Source organism: Protopterus annectens, chromosome 1.part1 (assembly GCF_019279795.1).
Source record: "Protopterus annectens isolate FY-2018-M chromosome 1.part1, PAN1.0, whole genome shotgun sequence".
NCBI lineage: Eukaryota > Metazoa > Chordata > Ceratodontiformes > Protopteridae > Protopterus > Protopterus annectens.
This window is the reverse complement of record NC_056726.1, coordinates 299,155,706-299,182,866: the sequence shown is the minus strand read 5'-3', so window position 1 is coordinate 299,182,866 and position 27,161 is coordinate 299,155,706. Positions and strand designations below refer to the sequence as shown.

Genomic DNA, 27,161 nt, shown 5'->3' with positions numbered 1-27,161 from the left:
TAGATAAACTCTTTCAACTAGGCATAAATCCATATATTACCAAATGGGTAGCAAACTGGCTCACTGATGGAACCCACCTAGCCAAAATAGGGGAAGCCACCTCAAGTAGTAGACCCGTAACAAGCTGTGTACCCCAGGGATCGGTCTTGGGGCCTCTGCTGTTTGGGGTACACTTCTAGGAGGTGCATGCCAAATCTAGTGGGCTATGGCTGACCAAGTTTGCAGATGAGTGCAAGTTGGGTGCTGTCATCAATTCCCCTAGTGATGTGTACATCCTCTAAGAGGGTCTCACCCAAACAAATGACTGGTGCCAGAAACATGGCCTCAAACTGAATGACAAAAAATGCATCATCATCCGTTTTGGGGAGAGTGAAATCTCTATAAATTATCACATTGATAAGGTCCTAAGCATGCAATCAGTTGTGAGGAACTTGGAAGGTCCTAAGCACACAATCAGTCGTGAGGGACTTGGGCACCCAGGTTGATAGCAAACTCACTTTTGACCAGCATATTGCCACCGTTGTACAGAAAGATTTCTACATGGCCCACCTCATTAGTAAGAGCATCTCATCCAGGCATAAAGTGGTCATAACATCCCTGTATTCTTTCCTTATAAGACCCATTCTTGAGTACAGTGCCCCTTCTGGCATGTACTTCACAAATAACATGCAGCAGCTGGAGAGACCACAGAGATTCCTCACCTGGAGAATCCAGGACCTCAAACATCTACCCTACACAGGTAGGCTAAAAGCCCTGTCCCTCTACTCTGTCTCCTACAGCCTCCTCAGAGTTGACCTTAGTCTGGCATACAAAGCAATCTCAGACCTCACCCTGATGGGACTGCTGCATATCCGCAAGTCAAGCTCCACTCGAGTAACCCGCATGCCTGACCTCAACCTGGTCTGTGACATCAATAGGACTTGTTGGCGGGACAGATTTGTGTGCCAGGGACTCCCCGTTTTGAGGAATAGACTTCCCTCTCCAGGTAAAGCAGAGTACCTCATTAACCCTTTTTAAGCGCAACCTGGAGAACTTGATGGGGAACAGAAAATACACCCCTGGAATTCCACCTGTGTCCCTGCTTGGACAGTGACATCAGATGCTGACTTTTTGGAACATGGGCCAAATTCTTGGCTAGTCCTGTAAGGGCCTCACGGCCAATATGCTAGTAACTTCTATGAACCTATAACAGCATCAAACAAATATTTAGTTGATCTTAAGTAATTTTAACAATAAAATTCAAATGCTGTTAGAGTAGTTTAACACCATTCATAACACATTCCTAAGCAAAGATATTAAATGTCAGTAGTCAGCTTATATTTTTTAAGCTACATGTGGTTGGTCCTGTTTTAACCTGTTGTAACCTAGTGTGGTTATTTCAGTTGTGTGGAGTGCCAGTCACTTGAAGTCTAGATGCATTGTAGGATAGATTAGGAATCCCCTGTGTGGCTGTTACTTGCAACTTGTGGATTTTGTTACTGTAGAAAACAACACTCTGTTATGGTTCTTTGTGCCAGAATGACTAAGGCTGATAGCTTAGGGAATGTTAGAGAAAGCCTTTTACCTGTGGAAAATTTGTCATGGTACAGTCAGACTACATTGAGAATTTTATGGGGATTTTAAACACCTGATGAAAAATGCCTTGTTTATCTTGTTTGTATAGGAGTGCATGTAAGAAAAATTGGACTGAGGGTGATTATATAGAATTAAGTTTGCCCTCTAAGGTTGGTATGGTGATGTATTAAGTTTAGTAGTAGCTGATTAATGTTAAATATTTGAATGATGTCCTTCTATTCATATGTTGCAGTATTCATAACATGTGAGAGTCAGCTACAGGCTGCTCAGGATGTCCGGCCAGTATATCAAAGTCTAAAACTACTGTAAGGTATGTGCGACATCGCACATAGGATCCCATCCAACGTCGGTCATAAAATGATGTCTGGTATATAGCAGACCTCAGCATGTACCATCCCAGAACTTTTCTACCTCAAGTCTGAACGTCTTCTCTGATCATTTGCTCGACAGAGAAGTTGCAGATTCCGATTCAAATAAGTGCCCAGTTGGGGTTTCTTCTTGCTCTTTTTTTTGTGCTGCTGTTGTTTGCTAAGGTTACATGTCATCTGGGAAGGGCAAGTGTCAGTGTGGAAGGCAAATTCCACATAAGGATTCCCATGATCTGTCTCTCTTGCATAGGCCCTAACCATGACCATACCTCCTGTGCTATTTTTAAAGCCTTTGTCCCAAAGACTGTGCATAGTTGTCTCACTTCTCTTAATCTGTATCTAGAGAACCAGCATCTTAAGAGCTTAACACGCAACACTATGGAAGGTGTGTTGGGTCCTTCAGGGGAGCTTTCTCTGAAGAAGGCCATGAAGTCCAGGCCTGAAGTTTCCGCTGCTCCTCCAATTCCAGATGTTTCTCCGAGGCCGATTGTTGGCCCAGATACCTGTTTGGAGGTAACTGGAGATTCTTCTGCAAGTACCATTGTGGAAGTCAGAAAGGATCCTTCTAGCACATCTTCGGAGGATATGCAAACGTCTGCTTTGCGTGTAGGGGGAACCCAGGCTCATTGTTTCTGAAGGCCCTCAAGGCATTACACAAATCCTGGTGTGTGAAGACATCCTTAACAATATTGTTAAATACAAGCCAATGTTGTCCTTTCACCATGTGGAACCACTGAGGAAGAAGCAGAAAACCAAGCATTCTTCTCCTCAGAAACAATCCACTGATTAGCAAGCCTTTTCACAAGGACTGTTTAACGCCTTTGTGAACCTTAGGCAGTCTACAGGAGTTTCTCTTACTTTTCCTTCCCTTTCTCCAATTTCACCACAAAAAAGGAATTGAGGACTCCACTGATGAGGAAGAATCTTCTGGGGATGAGTCTTTGGCATACTCTGCCCAGATGTCTTCTCCACTGGGGTATGCTTCCCCAGAGGAGGAATCAATTTGGACTGACTGTCCAGGGGAAGATATTGCCTTTGGAGAGACCATTGTGAAGATGAGAGAATTCTTCAAGTCGGACTGTTCCCAGGTAAAACAAAAGATATGATCTTATACAGATGGATTCCCCTTTCACATCTGCAGTACTTCCTGTGCTTCCAGCCTTCTTGGATGCTTGTTCCTCTGCCACTAAGTGTCCAGATTCTCTCAACCTCCTGCCCCAGAAAGCCCAGACAAGTTTAAAGTGCCCAGAGGATTGTAATTTTTTGTTTGTGCCCTTCTGCAGACCCAGCTACAGTTTTGGTGTCTGGAGACAAATCCTCTAAGCTTTTACCTTCTACCCCCGGACAAGGAGAGCAAAGTTATGGAGAGGTTGGAGAAAAAAAGTATATACTTCGGCCGCTCTGGCCTTCAGGGCCATTAACTACTAGACCCACATGACTAAATATTCTTTAGCCCTCCTTTCTCAAGCCACTCAGCTCCTTTCTTAGTTTCCAGATTCTAACATTAAATTTTAGCTTACTTCCATTAGGATCCCCTGTCCAAGTGGTACATCATTCCATTAAATGCAGCTATGATGCAGTGGAAACATCTGCCAGAGCAGTTGCATCTAGCTCTGTACTTCAGAGATACTGTGGTGAGACTCCAGCCACTATCAGACTACTTCAAAGCCAAAATTACAGATGCTACACTAGGTTCCAAGGCTTTGTTTGGGTGTGCAGCTGCAGAACTTTTTTAATCCTTGTGAGAAAAGGACAATGAGCTCCAAGACATTAAACTTATGCGTATGTCATCAGTTCCAAGATTTCAAAGGAACTACCCGCCTAAGACCACTTTTGTAAGGAAACCTTCTAGACCTCCTCCTTCCAAAAGTAAATAAGGTGACGGAAAGCCTTACTCTGCCAAGTCTACTTCCGATTCTCCTGCTGCTCAGAAACAGCCCTTTCCAAGCAAGCCAGAGGTAGTCTGCAGCTACCTACCTTTTTGCAGTCAGACCCCTCTGTCCTTTTGTCTTTCCATGTCCCTTCTTGCTTGGAAACAGTGATCACCCAAGACTCCTGGGTGCTTTTCATTATCCTCAGGGGATACTTCATGGTATGGAAAACTCCTCCTACCTTCAGAGGGGTGAATACACAACCTCCAAAAGATCAGTTGGCTTTCTTTCCTTAGGTAATTCACACCTTGCTCACTCAGGGTAGCATTCCAGAGGTTCTTCCTTCCCATATAGGAAAGAGTTTCTATTCAAGTATGTTCCTACTTCCCAGAAAGGATGGTCCTTGGGAGACCTATCCTAGATCTGTCCCATTTAAACACCTTTTTAAAGGTGCCTTCCTTTCACATGCTTTCCTTAAGCACTCTGCTTCCTCTTATTCTTCCACAGGCCTTCATGGTGTCACTGGATTTCAAGGGTGCCTGCCTTCACATCCACATCCGTCCTCTTTTCAGGAAGTTTCTGCACTTTGCTATTGCTTCCTCACATTTTCAATTTTCTGCCTTGCCCTTTGGTCTGTCACCAAGGGTCTTCACAAAATGCTTAGTTCCTGTCATTGCTTGTTGCCGACTCAGAGGTATTCAGATCTTCCCTTATCTGGATGACCTCCTTCAGCCTCATTCTCCAGATGTACTACTTCAAAACCTTCAAGTCACAGTACCTCTTCTGGAAAGGCTAGGATTCACTATCAAGTTCCAAAAATCCTCTCACTCCTTCACAGGACCATGTCTTCCTAGGATAGAGAATTCAAACATACAAGAGGTGGTTGACTTCCTTGCCTCCTCAGAAGGTCTTGTCTCTAACTTCTTACTTCCAAGCTATCATTCCACTCCAGTCCCTGACTGCCAGTGAATTCCTCCATCTGCTGGGCTTCATGGCTTCCCACTATTCCCATGTTACCCCTTGTCAAGCTTCACATGAGGAAACTCAGGTTAGTTTGAATGCAACATGCTCATCCATTAGATTTTTATGATCACTCTACTTCCTTGCTTGAAAAAAAGAATTGGAGTGGTGGATCCAATAGGTGTCCTTGAATCCAGGACTTCCCTCCAACCCCCCCTTCCATCTCAGGAGTTGTTCACGGATGCCTCGGACATGGGATGGGGTCAACCTTTGCCTCTTGGAAAGTTCAGGACGTGCAGTCTCCTTCCCAAATGAAGGAACAAATAAATATAGGGGAAATGATCATTTTTGCCCTACAAATTTTTCATCCAGGTCCCTTAAAGTGGTTCACAGACACCACAGTTCTGTGGTATTTGAGCAAGCAGGGGGGACCAAGTCTTTTCTCCTGTACAGGTTGGCTCCTCAAGGCTTGGGAGTTGGCAACTCAATATCAGCTGACTCTGCAGGCAGTTTACATTCCTTCCAGTCAGAATGTTGTGGCAGACACATTGAGCAGGTCCATGACTCAATCTCACAAATGGATGTTGCACAGGGATGTGTTTCTGGACATTATCCACCAGTAGGGTACTCCTCAAGTAGATCTGTTTGCCTCCCCTATGAACAGACAATTTCCAAAGTTTTGTGCCAGAGTTCCTGACCCTCAGGCATGGAAAATGTATGCCCTGTCATTCTCCTGGAATGGGATGTTTCTTTATGCATTCCCCATCTTCCCCTCCTTTAAAAGTTCTGTTAAAAATTCAACAGGACCAACCAAAAATCTTGCTGGTGACTCCCTTTTAGCCAAGACAGCATTGGTTCCCACCTTCTACATTTAGCCAAGAGCAATCATCGCAAGTTACCTCACAGGATGGATCTACTCACACAGGACAAAGGATCTCAAATACAGCCACAAATGTCAACCCTTCAGATGACATTTGGGTGACAGGGTTTTTATCTCTTTCAGACACAAGTTTTCTGAGTACGTGCTACAGGTTCTGCAGGAGGCCAGAAAACCCAATACTAGGAAGTCCTACATTTCCAAATGTAAGAGGTTTTCCATCGGATGTCTTTCCAAGGATATACAGCCATTGTCTGTGAATATCCCAGTGATTCTGTCTTACTGTGTGAATTACTGAAGACCGGGTTGTCGGTACTCTTTGGTGAAAGTCTCTCGGTCATTTCTGCCTGTCTGCCTTTGGGTCCCCCATTGACTTGTAGGTTGGAAGTCAAACTTTTCTTGAAAGTTTTTTTTGTTTTGTTTTGTTTTTGTCAGAGGTTTCCTTATCCAAAGGTGAAGAACTATTATTATGTGTGAATGCTTCATTTGTTTTGTTTGAGTTTTTAAAATGCATTTTCAAATGACAGTGAAGAATAGTTGTGAACTGAACAAGTAAATAATGAAAGTTCACAAGGATTCTTGGAATACAAGTTCAATTAAATCTACATATAGCAGTATTTAAATATGAAGGTGATCTCAATTAATGTTAATGGGTTGAATAGTAAATGTTAGAAACTAAGTTTATTTAAATGTATTAAAACTCATGAAGCAAATAATCCAACAAAAAAGGTCACACAGGATACCTTCTCCTTGAAAAGAACCAGACACCAGGCAGAGTAAGGTTATAAGCACTTTCGTTCCCTTTATTCACACTCAATACAAACGGAACTTCATCAGATACAAAACCTTACACACTTCCCCCCTTTTTTATATCCAATTCAATTGCTTAATCACAATCAATTAACTTAAATTAATTAGTTAAATGAACTCTCAAGTTAAAAACACATTAATATGTTCTTTAAAAATATATTGCTATGTATAATACATAATTCTCCTATAAAAACACATATAATAAACATTTCATCTGTTAAAAAAAAAATATATATATATTTATACTAACTTAATTGCTTCTATGTTCAACCACTTAAACCATTGTCATCTAATGTCATCTGCCTTTAAATGAAGCAAGCTCCTTGGAGAAATCCTGTCATTAATACTAGGAAAAACTGTAGCATTCAACACCACCTGCCAGTGTGTTTCCCTGTATTCTAAAAAACAGGGCCAATTATCCCCCCCTCTCCTGTCTACCTACCTTTTCCAATACACAGAAGAGGAATTTTTTTTAAATCCTTACAATGTATGCTATGTCTAAATAAGGCATTTGTTTTATCTGGTCTCCTAATTGCATAAATGTGTTGGTAAATTTGCTTTTTTAACTTCTTTTCTGTTTTTCCTATATAATGTGCACAGCATGACTGGCACAAGGCCCCATAGACAACTCCTTTTCTATTACAATTATAATTCCCTGTCACTGGAATTATTCTATTGTGACCCTCTATCACTATATTCCTACATTCATAGATATACCTTCATTCCCTGCAGCCATTGCACTTCCTCATATTACCTAATGGAATCCTGTCTTTGTCTTTCTTCCTTTCAGATAAATTCTTGATATTGTCCTCTTCTGAAAACTATTTTTGGTTTATTACCCAGTTTTTCAGTTAATCCATATGCTCCAAAAACACAATTCCAGTTATTTTCCACCATTTTACGGACCTCTACACTATCCTCATTATATGTTAGCACACCAGTAGTTTCTCTGTTCTGTCTTCTTAACATTCAACAAACTCTCAGGTTTCTTCAATAATGGGGGATAAAAATCTTCTCTCCTGCTTGTTACATAACTCTCCTGACCCTCTAGGACACTAGTTGGGTAACCCCTTATTGCCAGCATAGTCTTTAACTCTACCATGTATATATAGGAAGCCCACCCATTCGAATCGTTATCTGCTCTTTGAGAGTGACCACCCCTTTTGGCAAAAAAGAAATTTGGTAAAGGGCCAAATGATTAGAATATCAAGACTAACGACAGATGACAACAGGTTTAAAGATCAAATGGTAGAGTTAAAGACTATGCTGGCAATAAGGGGTTACCCAACTAGTGTCCTAGAGTGTCAGGAGAGTTGTGTAACAAGCAGGAGAGAAGATTTTTATCCCCCATTATTGAAGAAACCTGAGAGTTTGTTGAATGTTAAGCCAGAAGAGCCAAACTACTTGCTGTGTGCTAACATATAATGAGGATAGTGTAGAGGTCCGTAAAATGGTGGAAAAGAACTGGAATTGTGTTTTTGGGGCATATGGATTAACTGAAAAACTGGGTAATAAACCAAAAATAGTTTTCAGAAGAGGACCCAATATCAATAACTTATTTGAAAGGAAGAAAGACAAAGATAGGATTCCATTAGGTAATATGAGGAAGTGCAATGGCTGCAGGGAATGTAGGTATATCTATGAATGTAGGAATATAGTGATAGAGGGTCACAATAGAATAATTCCAGTGACAGGGAATTATAATTGTAATACAAAAGGAGTTGTCTATGTGTGCCAGTCATGCTGTGCATATTATATAGGAAAAACAGAAAAGAAATTAAAAAAGCAAATTTACCAACACATTTATGCAATTAGGAGACAAGATAAAACAAATGCCTTATTTAGACATAGCATAAATTGTAAGGATTTTAAAAAATTCCTCTTCTGTGTATTGGAAAAGGTAGGTAGACAGGAGGAGGGGGGGGTAATTGGTCCTGTTTTTTAGAATACAGGGAAACACACTGGCAGGTGTTGTTGAATGCTACAGTTTTTCCTGGTATTAATGACAGGATTTCTCTAAGGAGCTTGCTTCATTTAAAGGCAGATGAGATTAGATGACAGTGGTTTAAGTGGTTGAACATAGAAGCAATTAAGTTAGTATAAATATATATATATATATTTTTTAACAGATGAAATGTTTATTGTATATGTGTTTTTATAGGAGAATTATTTATGTATTATACATAGCAATATATTTTTAAAGAACATATTAATGTGTTTTTAACTTGAGAGCACATTTAACCAATTAATTCATTTAAGTTAATTGATTGTAATTAAGCAATTGAATTGTATATAAAAAAGGGGGGAAGTGTGTAAGGTTTTGTATCTGATGAAGTTCCGTTTGTATTAAGTGTGAATAAAGGGAACAAAAGCGCTTATAACCTTACACTGCCTGGTGTCTGGTTCTTTTCAAGGAGAAGGTATCCTATGACATTTTTTTGTTGGATTATTTGCTTAATGTATTAAAACTATAAAACCACAACTGGTATTTCTGCAAGAGACACATTTATTAACTGAAGACCTTAATCTGCTCCACTTCAATGGTTATACAATATTAACAAGTTCATCACACAAGAAAAAAAAAACAAGAGGGGTAATGATTTTATGGAAAAATTCTGTCATTATGCCAAAAATAATAAGCTCATGTCAAGATAAATGTGGGATGCTTTGTATGTCAACTATCTCAATTAATGGTAAACTGTATACTTCTATTAACATTTATTGGATACCTGGGTTGAGTGCAAGTATAGCTAAACAACAGTTAGAAGAAGTAACCCAGCACTCCAAAGGGAACTTGATAATAGCGAGGAATTTCAATTGTATACTAGATGATAGACATTGACTCTATAAATACCAGAAGGAAAACTGCAATATCAAAACACAAGCAGAATTTGGTGAACTGTATAATCTTAAAGATGTTAAGGAATATGCAGACAAAGATTCTCTGCATTATACGTTTTTTTTTTTCACATAGGTATAACATTTTTCACATAGGTATAACACACACTCAAGAATAGATGGGAGTACTGTATATATCAAAGGAAATAACCACCTTTCTTAGCAATGTTAAAGTAATCTCTTGTCCATTAACAGACCACAATGCAATTACTTTTGAAGAAGAAGTTCATAACAAACAAAAGGTGACAATCACTAGAGCACTATCTGTCGTATATAACAAATCTAAAAGTGTTTAAATAATTTTATATATAAAAGAATTACAACAATTTCTTGAATTAAACATAAGTGACACTTCGGAAATTCTATGTATGGGATGCATTAAAAGCATATATATATATATATATATATATATATATATGGAAGAACATTAACTTGGTACAAAAATAAAAGGAAGCAATGGGTCAAGCAATTAACTGAACTTCAAAAGGATATTGGTATTATCAAACTTAATATACAAAAAGGACATAGTCAATTAACTAATAATTTAGCAAGAATATACTGAAGTATTACATCATAAAATTATGATAGAATTAGAAAAAAATCAAACTTATTTCTTATTCAGTGAATCTGAAGAATCAAAGGAAAATAGCAAATAGAACTAAGAAAGTTATTAAAATTAATCAAGTAAAAGAAATATAGAATTCCAACATTAATAAGAAAGTCTCAGACTTAAACAGCATACTAGAAATATTTAAGTCGCACTGTCAAAAAATTAATACTAGCAACATAGAGATGAAATTGAAAGAAACAATTAGAAACTTCCTTCAGACTAATATAAACCTCAGGATACAGGAACAACAGAGAAGACACATTGACAAGCAGATAAAAATGTCCAAGATGCAGAATCAAATTAAAAAAACTGAAACCCAATAAAGCACCAGGAAATGACAACATACACTAGAAATGTATATGTTATTGCCCTAAGAAGCTAAACAGTTATTGCTGAAGGTTTTTAACCAGGTTAAACAAGGAATATTAGTTCCACCTTCTTCAAAATATAGTTTAACCTCACCTATTCTGAAATGTGAAATTAAAAATATCCCAGAATGTTCTTCCTGTAGGCCTATTTCATTTACAGAGAGAATTAAACATATATTACCATCATTAATTGATCATGACCAGAAAGGTTTCATAAAAGATAGAAACACCTATGAAAATATTAAAAGAATTATTGCCTTGATAGATTGTTGATTTAAGTAAGAGAGACGTGGATTTAAGTGAGAGAGACGGGATTCTGGTGAGTCTAGACATCAATAGCGCCTTTGATTCTGTAGATTGGAATTGTTTACTGGTAGTACTAGAATGTTTTTTCACAACAATTCACATTCTTAATTAAAACACTATATGAAAATTCTCTGGTCTGTGTTAAGATTGGGTCATGTCTCTCTACGTCTTAACTATTAGAAAAGGAACTAAGCAAGGATGCCCACTTTCAACTTTACTGTTTGCATTAGCAATTGAGCCTTTTGCTAACTATGTTAGAATGAACACAAATATTAAAGGCATACTAACTGGGAATAAGAAATGAAAATACAATTATTTGCTGATGACATCCTTTTGACAATATCTGATAAAGACAAATCATTAACTGAATTATTCCAACAATGAACTTCTTTCAGACTATTTCTGGTCTTGTATTTAATGAAATCAAAACTAAAAATGTGTTTAACTCAAATAAAAGGGAATTAAATAATGACTTCTGATAAAATTAAATAACTAGAAATCTTACTAACTAGCAACACTACAGAAGCAGTAAATATTAACTATATTCATATACTAAGTCAAAATCATTAATACAAAAATGGAATAAGATGTTTTATACAATGGAAGATAGGTTGTATATAATTAAATCAGTAGTTCCCAAAATTGTTATATACCATCCTTTTCCATCCCTCCTACTAAGACAATTATACAGCAATACAATAAAATGATGCTTTTTCACTTGGTTTAACAATAAGCCTAGAATCGTACTTAACAACTATTTAAAAGGCTGGGAGAAGGGTGGAATTAATCTACCAGATACAGACATTTATTCATTTGCATCTGTTACTAAAGCATTTGGTGTATGGCTGAACTCAACCTATACAGCCAAATGGAAATTAATTCATAAATCTATGTGTAATATCATTAGTAATTCAGCCCATAAACAGTATAATATAAATCCAACAAAAGTCTTTTATAATGTGACAAAAGATATATTTAATAAAAGTATAAAAACAAAGTATATAATTGTTACTGAATGATAATACTGTTTAGAAAATATATAAACATGAGCCCAGATGTAAAGACATGTTTTTTTATATTACATCCTGTAGCTTGTACACAAGAATGTAAAACTACCCTTGATTCAAATGTAATTAAAGAGCTTAATGAAAAAGAAATGATTAATTGGTATCAAATACTCAATGGCAATGGAAATTTGAGTTAGATAAATTGTGGCTACCAATACAACAAATAAGACAGTACATTACAAATAAGCTGGGACGATGACACTAAGTTTTAAAAGTAATATTCCTAAGTTCATAGATCTGGTGATACTTTTAATAAATAATATGCATAAAGGACAAGGATCTCTATCCAAAATTCATAAGATGCTTAAAGAACTATACCAGTAATAGTTATTGGAATTATAGTAATCAGGTTAATCAAAAGGATCCTGATAAAAATTAAAAATAAATTATCCTTTTATCACCAAGCCTTGCTACCAAGTCAGTTCAGTGGAAACTATATGCATGGAAAATTTCCTACATAGATCCTTTCTAACCCCCTCATAGATTAGAACTAATATACAAGAAACATATTGATGGAGATCCAAAACACACACAAAAGCAGATTGGGAACACATGGTTTTTGATGGTCATTCACTGAATAAATATTGGTTTGAAATTCATTTTCTTTCAAACACTTTTTAATGATATTTTTCAGTTAACCAAGTCATTAGTTTTGTTTAATGTACCCATACCACAATGTGTCCCAAAAGTAAAATATCCTTTACTGTGGACATTGCTTGCTATTGCATGTAAAGGCATAACAACTTACTGGAAGAATAAAGCACCACCAACTTTTCAAGATTTCAAGAAAATCGCAGTCTTCGTGTCTCGAATCAACATAGCAACCATAAAGAAAAGAACTGATAAGACAACGTCATACATCACTTATTGTCAGAAAGTTGGCAAAATATTGGACAAAACAAATTGATCTGATTAGTCAGCACAGCATCTTAATACAAGTTGCATTTTGTATATGGAAATATGTGATGTTATAGATTGCATACTTAGGCAATTGTGTATAGTTTATTTTGCAAATATTTGACTAGCTGATTGCTATATTATTTTTATGTTTCACTATTATTGTTCAATCTATTTGAAGATATGGGAAAAAATTTATAAAAATTTATTTGAGTAAAAAAAAGAATAATTGTGAACTGTCAAGTATTTAAAGGTGTAAATACCGATGTCAGAAATGGTCAAAAGACTGAGTGTTTGGTACTGTTGCTACATTACATTTCAAAGCATGTTTAGCTATCTGATCAACCAGTCACCTTGTAATAACTTTTTGCTAAGAACCAGGTAAAAATCCTTCCCTAAGTCTTCATTTAAGTAAGTAGAGTGTTCCCCAAGCACTATAATGTCATCTGTATAACGTATGATTTTCCTGGGTCAGCACTGGGGAAGGAAATTTATTTAGAGGAAACAAAAGATGTCCAAGCAAAAATTCAAATGCATTTGACATTTGTATACCAGGAAAGTCTGACCGTGCCAGAAAGTGCCCATTTTCAGCGGAGGCTTGGGGAGAAAAGATCCACTATCTTTCAAAAATCATTTACATATATTTTAAATCCCAAAGTATCATGTTGCACTACAAAACATAAAACATAATGAGAAAAACATAGAACATATGTGTCATAGTAGAGTGCAATAAAAAAGCAGTAACTTGTGTTGGAGAAAATGAGGCAGAAGTCTGTAATCATATTTGTTACATTGATTAGTATGCAATAAATGAGACCCAACACAATTCTAATAAGATATTTAAAAGAGAGGTTAGAGATTACATTAGTGACACTGAGAGAAAATTGAGTGATATCTTAGTATGAGAGATGGTGTGCATGTTATGGTTATAGAAGGAAGAAGGATTATAGGAAAAGTAGATTATAAGAGTGCAAAAATGACAAGTTCATCTTGAGAGTTCATAGGTGGTTACCACGCTTGCTGTCCAGGAGACCATTGAGGAACCTAGCCCAAATTGCTAGTTGTCCTCAAGCACTGTTTATTTGCTGTAGGTCACAAAGCAGGCAAATGAGAGCTGAAGGAATCAAAGCCTATACCACAAGAACTCCTTCTCACAGCCTTAAGTCTCTGTACCAGCTACAGTATGCTGTTGGATTAATTTTCTGACTTGTGATTCTGCAACCACATAGAGGAAGATTAATTTGACAGAATACTGTAATTGGAATGTGAAACATGCAGTGGTGTAGCACATCACTTGAAATCTCAAGATCACCCGAAAAAATTATACTTTAATGTCTTTCTGCAGACATTACAATTGGATATGGAATTTAATGAATGCTTTGTTCTAGGCAGACGTGATTAAATTGTTTTTATGCAGTTTCTTTATCCTTTTTTATCGGGATTATTTTATACTGTTGGAAGTTGCATTTCATTTTCTTGTAGTTGAGACATTAGTAACTTGATCTTGAGTGTCTGGATATTTGAACTGCTGTGGTTACTTTAAGTAGAAAAGGGCAGAGAATAGTATTTATGTAGCAGAAAACAATATTTACATTTATTTAAGGTATGCAGGTAATACTGTATTTTATAGATGGTGGGCACTTCTGTTTGACAGGGTTTTAATGGTTTGCATAACGTCTGAAGTTTCTTATGCCTCTATTTCTAAACTACAGATAAAGACTGTGAAAGGCATCACAACAGAACAGTCTGAAATGGGATGATGGAGGGAGCATCATTACAACAACAGAGGCAAAGTAAGCACAGGTGAGTGCTGAAGCAGTTGAGAGGCTGGCATTCACAGTTTACTGTGGGAACATTTGCTTGCTAGTTAGTTGTACATTAGGATGTAATATAGCTACAAGTCAGTTTATTTGTATCTGGTAAGTGGGGTAGAGCACTAATCACATGGACATTTTCAGAGTCAGCCTAGGAGTATTGCCTTAACGTTGCTTTAGGCCTTACCCATTTGTTGTGCCTGCTGAGGCTTTGCTTTCCTTCACCCTATCATTGCTCTGATCCCTTTCTTCATTTTTAAGCATGATGGCTCTTATTTTGTAGTATTTTCACTGTGGTTATACTTGTTCTGATTCAGTTTCTCATTGTCTGATACCAGGTTTGCGATTTGTTCTTTCCATTCTGTCTGTGGTCAAATGTACTTTTGTTCATTGTCACATTCCCATGTCAGATTTATTTCCATTATGTGACTCTGTAGAGTAACATTTTTAGAATGTAGTATACATCAGTTAATTAGGATGCAGCCAGTGTTGTGGTGTAGAGAAATAAGTCCTGACTTTGGCTGAAGTGACCCGAGTCCAGTTAGCAGCTTTGGGTGTTTGAGGCACCAGCAAAGGGAGGATGGGTTTGCCCATCTTGGTGGGGAGGACTTGCAGTCAGATGTGCCTTGTGGTTGACACCTAATGGGAGCTTGGGAGACGCAGCAGTCATAGTCCTTAGGGTGGCAGGGTGATTGACTGAGTTGCCGTAGAAGTGGGACAGTACACCAGCATACCCTGTTGCACATCCTACGCTCGATTTTGAAGAAAGCAAAGGGTAGAGAAGCTAGTGCTTGGAAAAAACATTCCTTGGCAGCAGTATGATACTGCCTCAAGTGTCTTGATCTCCTCACTGACCCTGAACTCAGGTTATAGTTATTCTGAGGGAGGAAGGGAGAGTCCAGTATACCTAGTGGATAAGGAGAGGGCATAGGGGCACCCAGCGGTCAGCAATGAAGCACCACAAAGGGGAGGGAGGACATATGATCAACTTTATATTGCATTTAACAGTCCTGCTGTACTTGGAGAAAATTAGACATGAACTGCTTGTTGCCGTCTCCATAGTCATGAACTGCTTGTTGTCGGCTCCATAGTCATGAACTGCTTTTTGTCGGCTCCCAAGGCATACATTTTGTGTGTCAACATTCAGTCAGGTTTTTCATAATATTTTAGTCTTTGTGATTTATTGTACGTAACCAAGTAAAGAAGCAATACATTTAAGTTCCGAGGTTCAAAGCACCTATGACCCACACCCTGAAGTACGTTCTACCTCCAGATCCAGAGCCTTTGCAACCTATCTTTATTCATGACCTCACAGGGAGGTAAGCATTGTTAGAGAAGTCTGATCGTTCAGGGTTTCCTTACCCAGGAGTGATATCAATCCAAGCAGACACTGTAACTGTTGAATACAACAACAAGCAAGGAGGAAGCAGATCTTATGTCTGTAAGCAATGAGGGTTTAGCAGTGGGCTATGGTTTCACATAATTTTTCTTGTAGCAGCACACATCCGAGGAGTACTAAGTTGCCTTGCGGACTTGCTCAGCAGATAACTTCTTATGCCTCACAAGTGGTGTCTGTCAAGCAGTAGCCAGGCAAATATTCAGTCCCTGAGGCACTCCTTGCTGCAATCTGTTTGCCTCCCCCTACAACAACAAATCCAGAGACTACTTTGCCATGATTCCCCCTCTGGGGCATTCACCAAGGGATGCTGCGTTTCAGCAGTGGCCTCCTGGGCTTCTACATGTTTACTAGTTTCTCTGTGATTAAAGTCCAGTTGGCTGCTATTTTTATTTTCCTTATTGGTTTTCAGGAACACTCTGTAGCTTCACATAACCTCTGTAAAACATTTCTCAAACAAACTTTCTTAGAGCCCTGTAAAAGATCTAGTTCCCCCTTGGGAGCTGAATCTAATCCTGGAAGCTCTCACTAGACCATCATTTGGACCTGCTTCTTCTGTTTTGTGTATGAAAGACCATCCTTTTGGTAGCCACAACTTCATCTAGAAGAATTTCAGAACTCCATACTCACCATTTCCTCAAGTGTTTCACAGAGACAGGGGAACCTCAGAGAACAAATCCATCATTTCTTCCCAAGATGGCTTCTGAATCAAACATTTTACAACCTATTCATTTGCCAGTCTTCTTTCCAAGTTATATAAACAAAGGAGGTATATATATGCCTTAGATGTACATAGACAATTACGCCTCTGCCCTCACAGAACAAAAATCTTTAAGGAAAGATGCACATCTTTTTTTTCCTTTGTTCCTAACAAACTGGGGAAGAAAGTTTCCCTTTCAAGAAGGTTATCGGACTGTATTTCCTTTATTTATGCTGCACTCAAGACTTTTCCCACCAATCCAAGGGCTCACTCTACAAGAGGTGTTGCAACTTCTACTGCTTTCTTTATGACTTCTTCAGCGGATATTTATGATACTGCTTACAATGGTCTACCATGCATACCTTCAAACATTACAGGCTGAACTGCTTCTACAGGGCAGGAGCATCTTTCAGTGCTTCCTGTCATGAGAACACCCCAGGGTTGTATCATAGCTTGGGATTCTGACCCACATGTTGGATTGGATAGACTGAATGAATATGATATGAAAGTTATGTACTTATAACAATAGAGCCTTTAATTCATGTCTGTCTGATACAACAACCCTTCCGCTATTTCTTTTCCTTATTTTGTAAGACCTGAAGGGCCAGTTAGTCATAGATATCATTGGTTATCTTTCAGGCAGGGTAGTTCATACCTAGGTCTTGAGGCATCAAACTAGATCTGAGGTAAGTAGAAGTGCTGCATTTTGGGAGGGAAAAGTCTTAAAGGGGCTTGTGGCTAGAACACTAATGCTGGCCGAGTCGCATCCAGCAAGTGGCTTGAGTACCCACATATCGTATCGGATGGACATGAATGAAAGGATCTGTTGTTATGGTAACTTTCATAGGTACTTGCGTATTATCGCAACCAGATATGTAACACTTTCAAAAGTGTAATGCATTCTCTGGTTTGTAAAGTTTGGTCCTTTCCATTTAGTAGGATTTAAGTGAATGACAGAATACTGTTACCTAGCTGTAGTTGAGGAAAAATGAGTAAGCTGTGCCTGTGTTTGTGAGGAGGAAGATGCTGAGTGGCATAGTTTTTTCGCAAGTACATTGCGAGTGAGTCAGTGTTCCAATATTAGCCTCTAGTCTGCACGCCTGCTTTCTCCTGTTGTAAACGAAGTGGAATGGTAAATTAACATCAGTTTTAGGCACAGTTTTCCACAGCATCTGATCACTTTCACTCTGAAACAGAAAGCAACACTAAATCCTCAATGGGAAAGCTGTGTATAAAACTGATGTTAACCTACTGTTCAGAGTGCTTTATAGCAGCAGAAAGCAGGACTCCAGATTGGAGGCTAATATCTGAAGACTGAGCTGCTTGGTCCGCCGATCAGAAAAACGGAAAAAACACGTTGGTGTTCAACGGACCTCACAAATACTATTAGGAAAGTACTCTCTTTACACTTCCACAAAAAGCCTAAGAAGGAGCTTGACTTTTCAGATCCTGTTTAAAACATGTAGAGGATCACAGTCGCCCTGAATTTGTGGTCAGTGTAATAGAGCAACATGGTTCTACGCATTGTCTTTAAAAGAAAATTCACCCCTGGAAAAAAATATTTGTCCCTCTCACAGTTGGCTCCCAAAGTCCGGCTTCTGTTTCTTCTTCCTGCACCTGTTTAACTGGCAAAAACCTATCAATACAAAAGTAATTAGGAGTTGACGGACACCTTTTTACTTAAACATTCAGTCCCTTCGCGAAAACATTAGGACTTAGCGTTACAAATCTGGTTGCGATAATACGCAAGTACCCTTTCATATTATGTACTTTGGGGTTAGAAATTGTTCATACCTGTATGCTTTGGACAGTCATATCTGTCAGTGTATTAATTTGGTTAAGGACTTGACATTCTAGTGGATTCTTTTAACATTTAATGCATATAAACTTACCACTAGGAAATGCTATGGTCTGCATCTTGCTCTGCTTTACTGTCAGCTATAAAGTTGTCCTGGTTAAATTATGTACTACTAATGTTCATCTTATAGTCAAATGGTTCTTTTGTGTGTTTGTAATTCCACACTTGAAGGCACTTGAAGATATCCATAAAATGTTTACCTGGCACGTAGTGGGGATCAGACAATTGCCAGGAGACTTGAATGTCTTTCTCTGTATTCTATAGGGTATAGGTTACAGGGGGATTTAATTGTAGTGTGTAAATGTCTACTTTATGAAGATGCAGTGGCTGCTGTTTTTAGGCATTGAATTTGTCAAACGTGATGTTTATACTAGAAATAATTTCACTGTCTGTTTACTCACTGTTAGATTTTCATTAAAAAGTTATTTCTTCCATCAGGGAGCAGAAGAGCTATGGAATTCCTTGCCCTTACACTCAAAATATGTCACAGATTTAGAGATATTTAAGGAGTTATTTCATGGTTTTGCATTGTGATTTTAAATGGCCTGTGTGGGCCCCAAGTTTGGAAACATTATTAAATCTTTGAAGGCATCCAGTCCCTGTCTCTAAGTTTTGGCAAAGGTTTCCAAGGGAAGAAATGCCAGTAGAAGAGATGTTTCAGCTATGAAACTTGCGGTTATTGTGGTGCTGTGGGCAGGGTCCTTATGAGCTGTGTGTGATTTTAAAAGTTCTTCCAGTGTGGATGTTTTTGTTTCTCCTCTGTTTCAGTCTCTGGATATTGTCTAGTTTTTTTCCTTTTCTGACTTCTACACAGTCTATATATTGATGTCCAGGACTGGCCGTTGGTGGGACAGGCATCTGACTATGTGAGATAACTTTCAAGCTACAATGAATTGGTGTTCAGTATCCAGGTATGTAGGGATGAAGGCAGGAGTTCCCCTGGATATCATCTGGTATTCCTGATTTTGATTATGCTGAGCTTGCACAGGAATATTTTCATTGTTGCAGAAGGCACCTTACATTGACAAGCCCTTAAATCTTCCACCACTGAAGTTTCTACCATAAAGGAAAGGAAGAGACCCCCCCACCCACCCACTTCAGCAACTCTGATGAAGATGATGAAAAATTGTCATAGTCTAATCAAATTAGCTTTTTTCTATAGGCCTTTGTGGTTTCAAGGGATGGCAGCACCCTATCTTCAGGATGCCTCAGCAGATGTTTAATTTGTGGATATATAGTGAATCTTATGAAATACCGTTTGAAACAGCTGGAACATTTTACAGGAGCACTTTGTACTCCAGATTAAGATATGCTAAGTTGCTAAACTCAAAGCACTTGTACCTTCACTAAGTGACTCCTGTGAAGATATTTTCTCTGAACTTTATTTAGAGCCAGAATGTTGACCACCTGTTCAGGAAAACCTAGTTGGGTTTGTAGGGTAAGTCTGGTGGCTAATCAGCAGTTTATGAACTTTGTTATTCCAGAGAGGTCAAACAAAAGCATTGACTGCAAGTATTCTTTGTAGTTTCATAGCCTGGTGTAAGTCATATCACATGTCCCCAGCAAACCATGAAAGATTTGCAAATGTACTTACTGAACTACGCATTAATGGGTGATTTCGGCTATCTGTAAATTTAGTGGAGCACCTATACAGCAAAGGTCGAGTGCAGTCAAAGATTCCTAGGTTTAGTAAATGGCAAATCCCTTGTGCAAATAGTTAAACAGCACACTAGACGTCAAGATCTTCTTGTCTGCATTCTCGTTAACATAGCACCTACTTGCACTACTCCTGTAGTGTCATCCTGTCTGATCAGATCTGATGACAAACCAGTCCAGTAATCTTCTGCTTTAGGGCATCTAAACCCACCACAATGAAGACCTATTAAAACTATTTGATGAACTCTCAAAATTCATCTGTAAGATTTCCAGCCTCCTGTGTTAGGTGTTACTTGTGCCAGTGGCTTTTACTCCCATATGTAATTGGCATGTGTCTGATGGTCCGAATCAGAACCAGATGTATTAATGAATATGAAAGTAAACCATAATGATGGGCTGCCAGCATTAATAATCTATCCATCCATCCATGCTCTACCCCTTTTTCCCCAATTTCATATATGGGGTCAGGGTGTCACTTCAACAGTGACAATCATCTCGAACCAAGGATTACACCTCTGGGTGACTAGCCCTGAAGCGGTAGTTCATCTGTATCACTCACTCGCATGCACACTTGCACCTACAGCCACTTTAGTGTGTCCAGGTCACCTACTGCATGTCTTTGGAATATGGGGGGAAACCAGAGTGTCCGCACAGAAGGCACCCCCAACCAAGAATCGAACCGGAGAACCTCTTGCTGTGAGGTGAAAACACTAACCACTGCACCATTGTGGCCACCCAGCCAGCATTAATAATCTCTATCATAAAAAAATTAAGAGCTATAATAAATCTAAATCTACACACATTAAAGACTAAGTTACTGTAAGGTTGATCAGAGCACAAGGCAAATTAAAATTAGCATTCAAGGACAAAGACAATCATGAAACTTTTGCCTATATCAAATAATGAGAATTAACACACAGCAATGTCTTGAGTTAATCCACTGTGGTATTTTCCAGTCTGACCCTAAAGAGACTATTGATATACCTGTAGATACATTTAATGCCGACATCATGCCAGAAACTAAATGTAGAATCTTACATTGTAAGATGGATTGTAAACTGTCTCACAGAACCCATGAAACTAAAATAACAGGTGTCCCCTCAAAAGTAAAAAGGTGACTAGTGATGTTACTCATAACCTTGGTACTGAGACCCTTTTATTTGGCATGTACTTTCCATATCTTCAAACCATTAACCCAGACATATGACTAACTCATTTTACCAGTGACTGCAAGCTATGTGCTGTCATTTGCTCATAATCAAATATTGTGTCACTTAGAGCAAGAGCTAAATTATGCAATTGTGGCTTGAGTTAAATGCAGAGAACTATGGCATTGTCACCCTTGTTAAATAAACCATGATAGCAGCGTATAGTATAGACAGTTCCCCCTATCTTTAGTCTACCACATAGCAAAAGTAGTCACACAATCCTTTTATCTAGGTAAATTAACTAAAATTATTTCATCCAGGTCGTACCTCTCAACCTTTTAGTGCAGGAAGTCTGGACAAAGCCTAACAAAATGGGGGGATAAAAGACCCAAAAATAGGGACACATTTTATATCTTGCTCTTATAAACTTAGAAATTCGTTAGAGTAACAAGGTTTGTGTTAACATACATTTTCTGAAGGATATGAAGTCTGAAACCCAAATGTATGTCATTATTTAGTGACTTAACTCCTCAGATCACTGCAGTGATTTGCCAGAAAACCACAAATTTTATGACAAATAGACCAAAAATATTAGGGAAAAATCTGAGCATTCTGCGAAAATCTGGACAGTTGAGAAGTATGATCCAGGTCCAAAGATGATAGTACTCCTCAGTACTCTGCCGCATTCATACCAGTTATAGGCCCATTAGCCTTGTATGCAAACCTATAGAATGTGTCACAGTAGGACTCATTTGTGCAGATGTAATCAACTTAACTGACCATATATACATTGTCTAATTTAGCATTCAACCACATCTCCTTCAATTATGTACATCTAATTCAAACTTGTGTATGTATGATGTGCATAGCTCTCAACCTTCTATTACCAAAGTGAGGAACACTACCTTTCATAATGTGGAACAAATGGGAAAAATGTGGAACACTCACCCCAAACTTACTAACATCTTCATCTGTGAAGCTCATAGGATAGTTAAAATGTGATATTTTTAATTATATAATACTTTTAATGATTTACATGATTCAGTGCTATTTACCATGGATATCAATTAAAAACTTGCTAATACTAAATGGGTGACAGACCCTTTCAATGTGGAACTTCGAGGAACATGAATATTTTAAGACCCCAAATGAGGAACATTCCTCGTAATGAGGTACACTTGAGAGGTATGATGTGTGTAATCACCATCTCATCTACTGTTATATCAATATATTTGCATATTATTCATCTTGTACCAGTTCTGTATTTAATTTTTTTGTACATACTACGGCTTGTGTAGTGTTCAGTAGATTTTTGAAATTTTTCTCTTGGCCATCCTCTGAAAAGGGTTTCCCACCCAGTCAGACTTTCCCAGTAAACTTAAGCAAATAAATAACTGATCTAGACCTCCAGTCAGTTTGGTTTTGTGAAGGGCAGGTCCTGCCTCCTGAACCTAGTAAGTTTCAAAAAGGTTCCAAAGGCTGTGGATAGTGGTCACTGCATGAATGCTACTTATATTGACCTGACCTAGGCTTTTGGCAATATCAGCTATAGGGGTATCACTGAACAATTAGAAAAACTTAATGTACACCCCTTCATTGTCCACTGGATTGCAAATTGGCTATCCATCAGATCCCACATTGTGAAAGTTGTTGGTACCCTGCCTTGAATGTAAAATTGTAACTAGTGGGGTACCACAGAGATCAGTGCTGGTCCCCCTCTTGTTTGGGATTTATTTTGCAGACATGCACGCCTTTATCCCAGAAATATGGTTAACCAAGTTTGCTGAAGACTGCAAGTGGGGTACTATTATCCCGTGATCTGCTGATACTAAACAGCGCTTCTGCAGCAGCTACAATATGCACATCCATGGTGTATCAGATATGGTCTCAAGCTAAACGCAAAAAAAAAAGTGCAGCATAAGTAGCATTCAGCAGAAAAACTGCTCCCATATTATATGTTATAAATGGTGCTCTTTAGACAAATGATCATGAGACCTGGTTACTTGGGTTGACAAATTTCATTCAAGAATCACATTTCCACCATATTCAGGAAATCCTGTCTGGCCCAGTTGATTTCCAAAGGGCTATCTTCAAGGTCCAAACAAAGCATCCTACCACTACACTCTTCCTTAGCAGACTGATCATTGAATACCTTTCCATGAGTCTCTGGTAGGTGATGACATCAAGCTCTGACAGGAGTTGTGGTAAAGGAGAACAAATCACTTTTCTAGATTTTGATTTTTGGCCTAAATTAGAAGTTTTGCTGATTTCTGTAGCTATCTGGTTGTTTCATGGTGACCTGTTTCTTGCTTTTAAGAAATATGAAAGAACCAGTCCTGTTTGAAGAGCAGTGTCTCTATGAATACCTACACTAGGGGCCAAATTCTGTGTCAAACAAAAAAGACCTACTAGCAGGATAGTTTCCTATCTCAGCATATTCCCAGTCTGTGGAATAAGTTACCACTGGAGTTTAAAGAAAGTTCCAGTTTGGCTATAGTTAAGGCTAGTCTTAATGATTGTATTGGTAAATGCAAATTTACACCAGGGTTATGTCTGGTCCTTCTCAGTTTGTCTTTTAAAGGGCAGGTGCTTGAGAAATGTGGCAAGAATTTATAAAGGTGCATGCAGCTGGGCATCCTATGCTGCCTGTGATTGGTTGCATAGTATTCTTGTGTTTCTATTTAATCATGCTGTTTAATGTAAGTCAATTGGTTTTCTGCTTTTCATACATCTAAACTGTAGGTTCTCTGAGACTATCAGTGAGCTGCTCTCAAGTCATAGGCCTTCCGTATATATGAAAAAGGTGCCTAGTGCCTTCCCATACCAAAAATGTGCATATTGCACAATGCAGAAAACACAATGACCTATCAAAGAAAATTCATAAGCACTTCAAAATCACTATTCTACTATTTGCTGTTTATTTTCAGGCAGTTAAACATATTGTTTATAATTTTTCTACTTTTAGTGTTGTTCCACATTAAAAGAGTTAAACTAGACAATGTTTAAAACACATTATATTTTCAGACTTTCTTGAGTCTTCAGTGCAGCTGGTTCAGACTTGCATAGTCAGTCTGTGACCTCACCATTTGAGTAAAGCTGGTCTAAGGAGCTTTGTTCCTGTTTCTGGTAGACTGTAAATCTTCTACTAAGCAGTCCTTATAAGTCTGGTTGACCACTTGCATGTCATTTTGTCAAGAGGCAAGCCACTGCTCAGTTTTGTTAAAGCCCATTCTGCCCATACTATTACCAAGGACTGTTTAACTACACTTGCAGTGTAAATCCATATCAGGCTTTGCCAGAGCTGCACTTTGTGGTCTGTATATTCCTAACCATCCACGACTCACACTTTGCCACTGCTTTTCACTTGTACATAGATCAGAAACATTCTTTTTCTAGTGCATGCAAAACTAAGTAATTTTTCAAGAACTTGCTATGATGCCAAATATTCACAGACTACAAGCAGAAGGGTTTGAATACTCCCTCTAACTTCTGGAATATTGTGCTTGTTTGGCGTGTTCCTGTTCTCTTTGTACTCAAGAATTGGAAAAGTAAGCCTACCTCTTGTTTATTTTCTTATGTTTACGTCACAGAAGCATTCGAAATCCAGGTCATTTTCTGGAGATGGTAGGAGTACATAGGTGAGGACAGCTATCGTTGCTATTCAGGAAGAACTAAACTTCAGTCATGGTTTAATAAAAAAAAAAAAAAAAAAAATCAAATAACAGGATTCCCATTCTCACGCTTGATTGCCTAAAACAAAAGTTGAGTGTACATTGCGTATGGTAGCCTTTAAAATGTATGCTTTCTATGTTTGCAGGATGCTTACCTACATTTAGAGAGGCAAAGATTAAAGAGACAGTAAGTTTGTCAGCTTTGGAGGTAGGCATTGTTTGGTTTAGGGCATCCCTTTGTGACTTCCCTCTGGCTCTAGACGTCTCTCAATAGAGCTCTTTGCCACTGTAAGCACCTTCTGAAGAAGGCAAAGGTCTTTAGAGTAGCCTTAGTGGACGTTTATCTATTTTGTGACATTTACAGATTTGAAGTTGGGGAAAGCGATAATAATGAGATTTTCTGAACTCCACAAATGTTATGTTTGTTTTAGATCTGGAGGTTTAAATTTTGAGTTTACTTCAATTAACACATTTTAATTTTCCTTCTCTCTAATTAGCTTCATTGGCTTGAAGAATAATTGCAGTGGAAGCTGCATGCCTACTTACTAAAATTAGTGCTGGTCAGACAAGCTTGTTTCCCCAACAGATGCCAGATTGCCTTTCTTTTCATTTTTGTTTCTTCATCTGCAAGGATTTTTCTAGGGTGCATTTGCCTGCAGTAGTTTTATGTAATGTGTTGTAGCCCACATTCTAGCTTCAGAAAGTGCTGTTTAATGTAAAGAGGGACAAGCCTTATAGAATTATTTCCTCTCTTTGGCCTTGATAGTAGTGAGTCTGGGAGGAGGAGATCCATCCTCATCAACAAAGTCGCAGAACTTCAGTGAGCATGTTTTCTGAGGCTTTCCCAAGCTATTAGCCTACCCCACCCACCCCTTTTACCCACAATGCTTTGCCAGTTGATTGTCCTCTCCAGATCTCTCTTGAACCACATTCATCAAAACAAAGAAGAAATTACTTTTTTTTTGAGCTGTGGTTTTCTACTACCCGTTGAACTTTACTTTTGGTTGTCTGTTGTATTAGTCATCCCCGCTACAGCCATGAGCCCAGTAGTCCATTTGTTCCCTCCTGAGGTGAGAGCCCTACAAAACCATTTGGTCTCATAGAATTGAGGATGAACAAAACAAGTGTGGTGTTGTTATCTATTTGGGGACTAGGATTTTATCTTGTATGGCCTTTACTCCTCAATCCATGCCCATTATGCATTTATCCTAGTGTTTATGTAGTGTGTGTGTGTTTCTCTCTTCCAGGAGTGATGTTAGCTTGGAACAGGCATGTGTTATGCACATTTCTTCAGTCTCCACCAGAAAAAAACAGAACACTTTGTTTTGCAGTGCTTCCTTCAGTTTTTGTGATTATATAAAACAAAAAGTGTGTTAAAGATAGAGAGCAAAGCCTTCAAGAAGTGCAGATGTAGAGAGAAGATATCTCAAGATATGCGTACCATGCATGGCCCTAAATGGATTGCAGCACCACTCCTAGCTCGCTCACCCCTTGGCTCTAGAGAAATCTTGAAGGGCTGTCACTTCGGGGGAAGAATGTTTCTTAGCTTCATGTGACATTTGTAAATTCATTAACTCCTCTACCTTTACAGTGAAGAAACACTAAGTTAAAACTGTTCAGGATGGGAAGAAACTCTTAAGCATCACTTTGGGATTGACTCCACCATCTACAAGAGCCAAATCATTTCTAATCTTAAGATGAAAGGTAAAGAAGACAAAGGCAGGGAGAAAAGTCATAAACTGGCAACTCTGATAAAATGAAAAATGTCTGTCCTGATTCTTGAGCTAAGAGGCCAAGAATATATGAGAAACATTTTTCTATTTTTCTTCTGGTGTCTGTATTGATCCCATTTTGGTACCAACTTGCTGGTAAGTCTCTAAGATCACAGCTGACCAAGTCTTTCTTGTTGACTTGGAAGTGAAAAGGCTACTGTGTTGTAGATCTTCATCATCAAGGTCCTTCAGAAGTTATTCTGTTGCTGCTGATGAGCTTGAATATGAGAAAGTGATAAAAGGCATTTGTAAAGATAAAACAGATGTCATCTGTTACCTCTTTCCCTTATGGTGCTAAGCATATTGAGGCACCTCTTCTTTGTCTTCCATTTCTCTGCACTTATCTCAACTGAACACCAATCCACATTGTGTTGCTGGGCTTAAAGAGGCCAGAGTTGAGCCCAGGCACTATATTGACATAAACTGTGGCTATGAACTTAAGATCCAACAACCTTTGGGGTTGACCAAAGGTCATTGACTATGTTGGCTTAGCTGCTGGGCTAGCAATATAGCTGACATTTGAGGTTCTTTCAGCCTTG

The 27,161-nt window shown here is 38.4% G+C and overlaps 1 protein-coding gene across 9 annotated transcripts in view; it reads left to right on the top strand.

The window, feature by feature from the left end:
* Positions 1-27,161, top strand: part of TCF20 (transcription factor 20) — a 2,163,179-nt gene that overhangs the window by 2,112,580 nt on the left and 23,438 nt on the right. For 7 of the 9 annotated variants that reach the window (XM_044074720.1, XM_044074711.1, XM_044074667.1 and 4 more), the window contains one exon: positions 14,320-14,417. The exons of 1 other annotated variant lie outside the window; for it this stretch is intronic. In XM_044074720.1, the coding sequence (XP_043930655.1) occupies positions 14,320-14,367 (48 nt within the window). In that variant the 3' untranslated portion in view covers positions 14,368-14,417. Of the gene's footprint in view, positions 1-14,319; positions 14,418-27,161 lie in introns of those variants that run through there. One more of the 9 variants, XM_044074648.1, reaches the window with a different exon arrangement.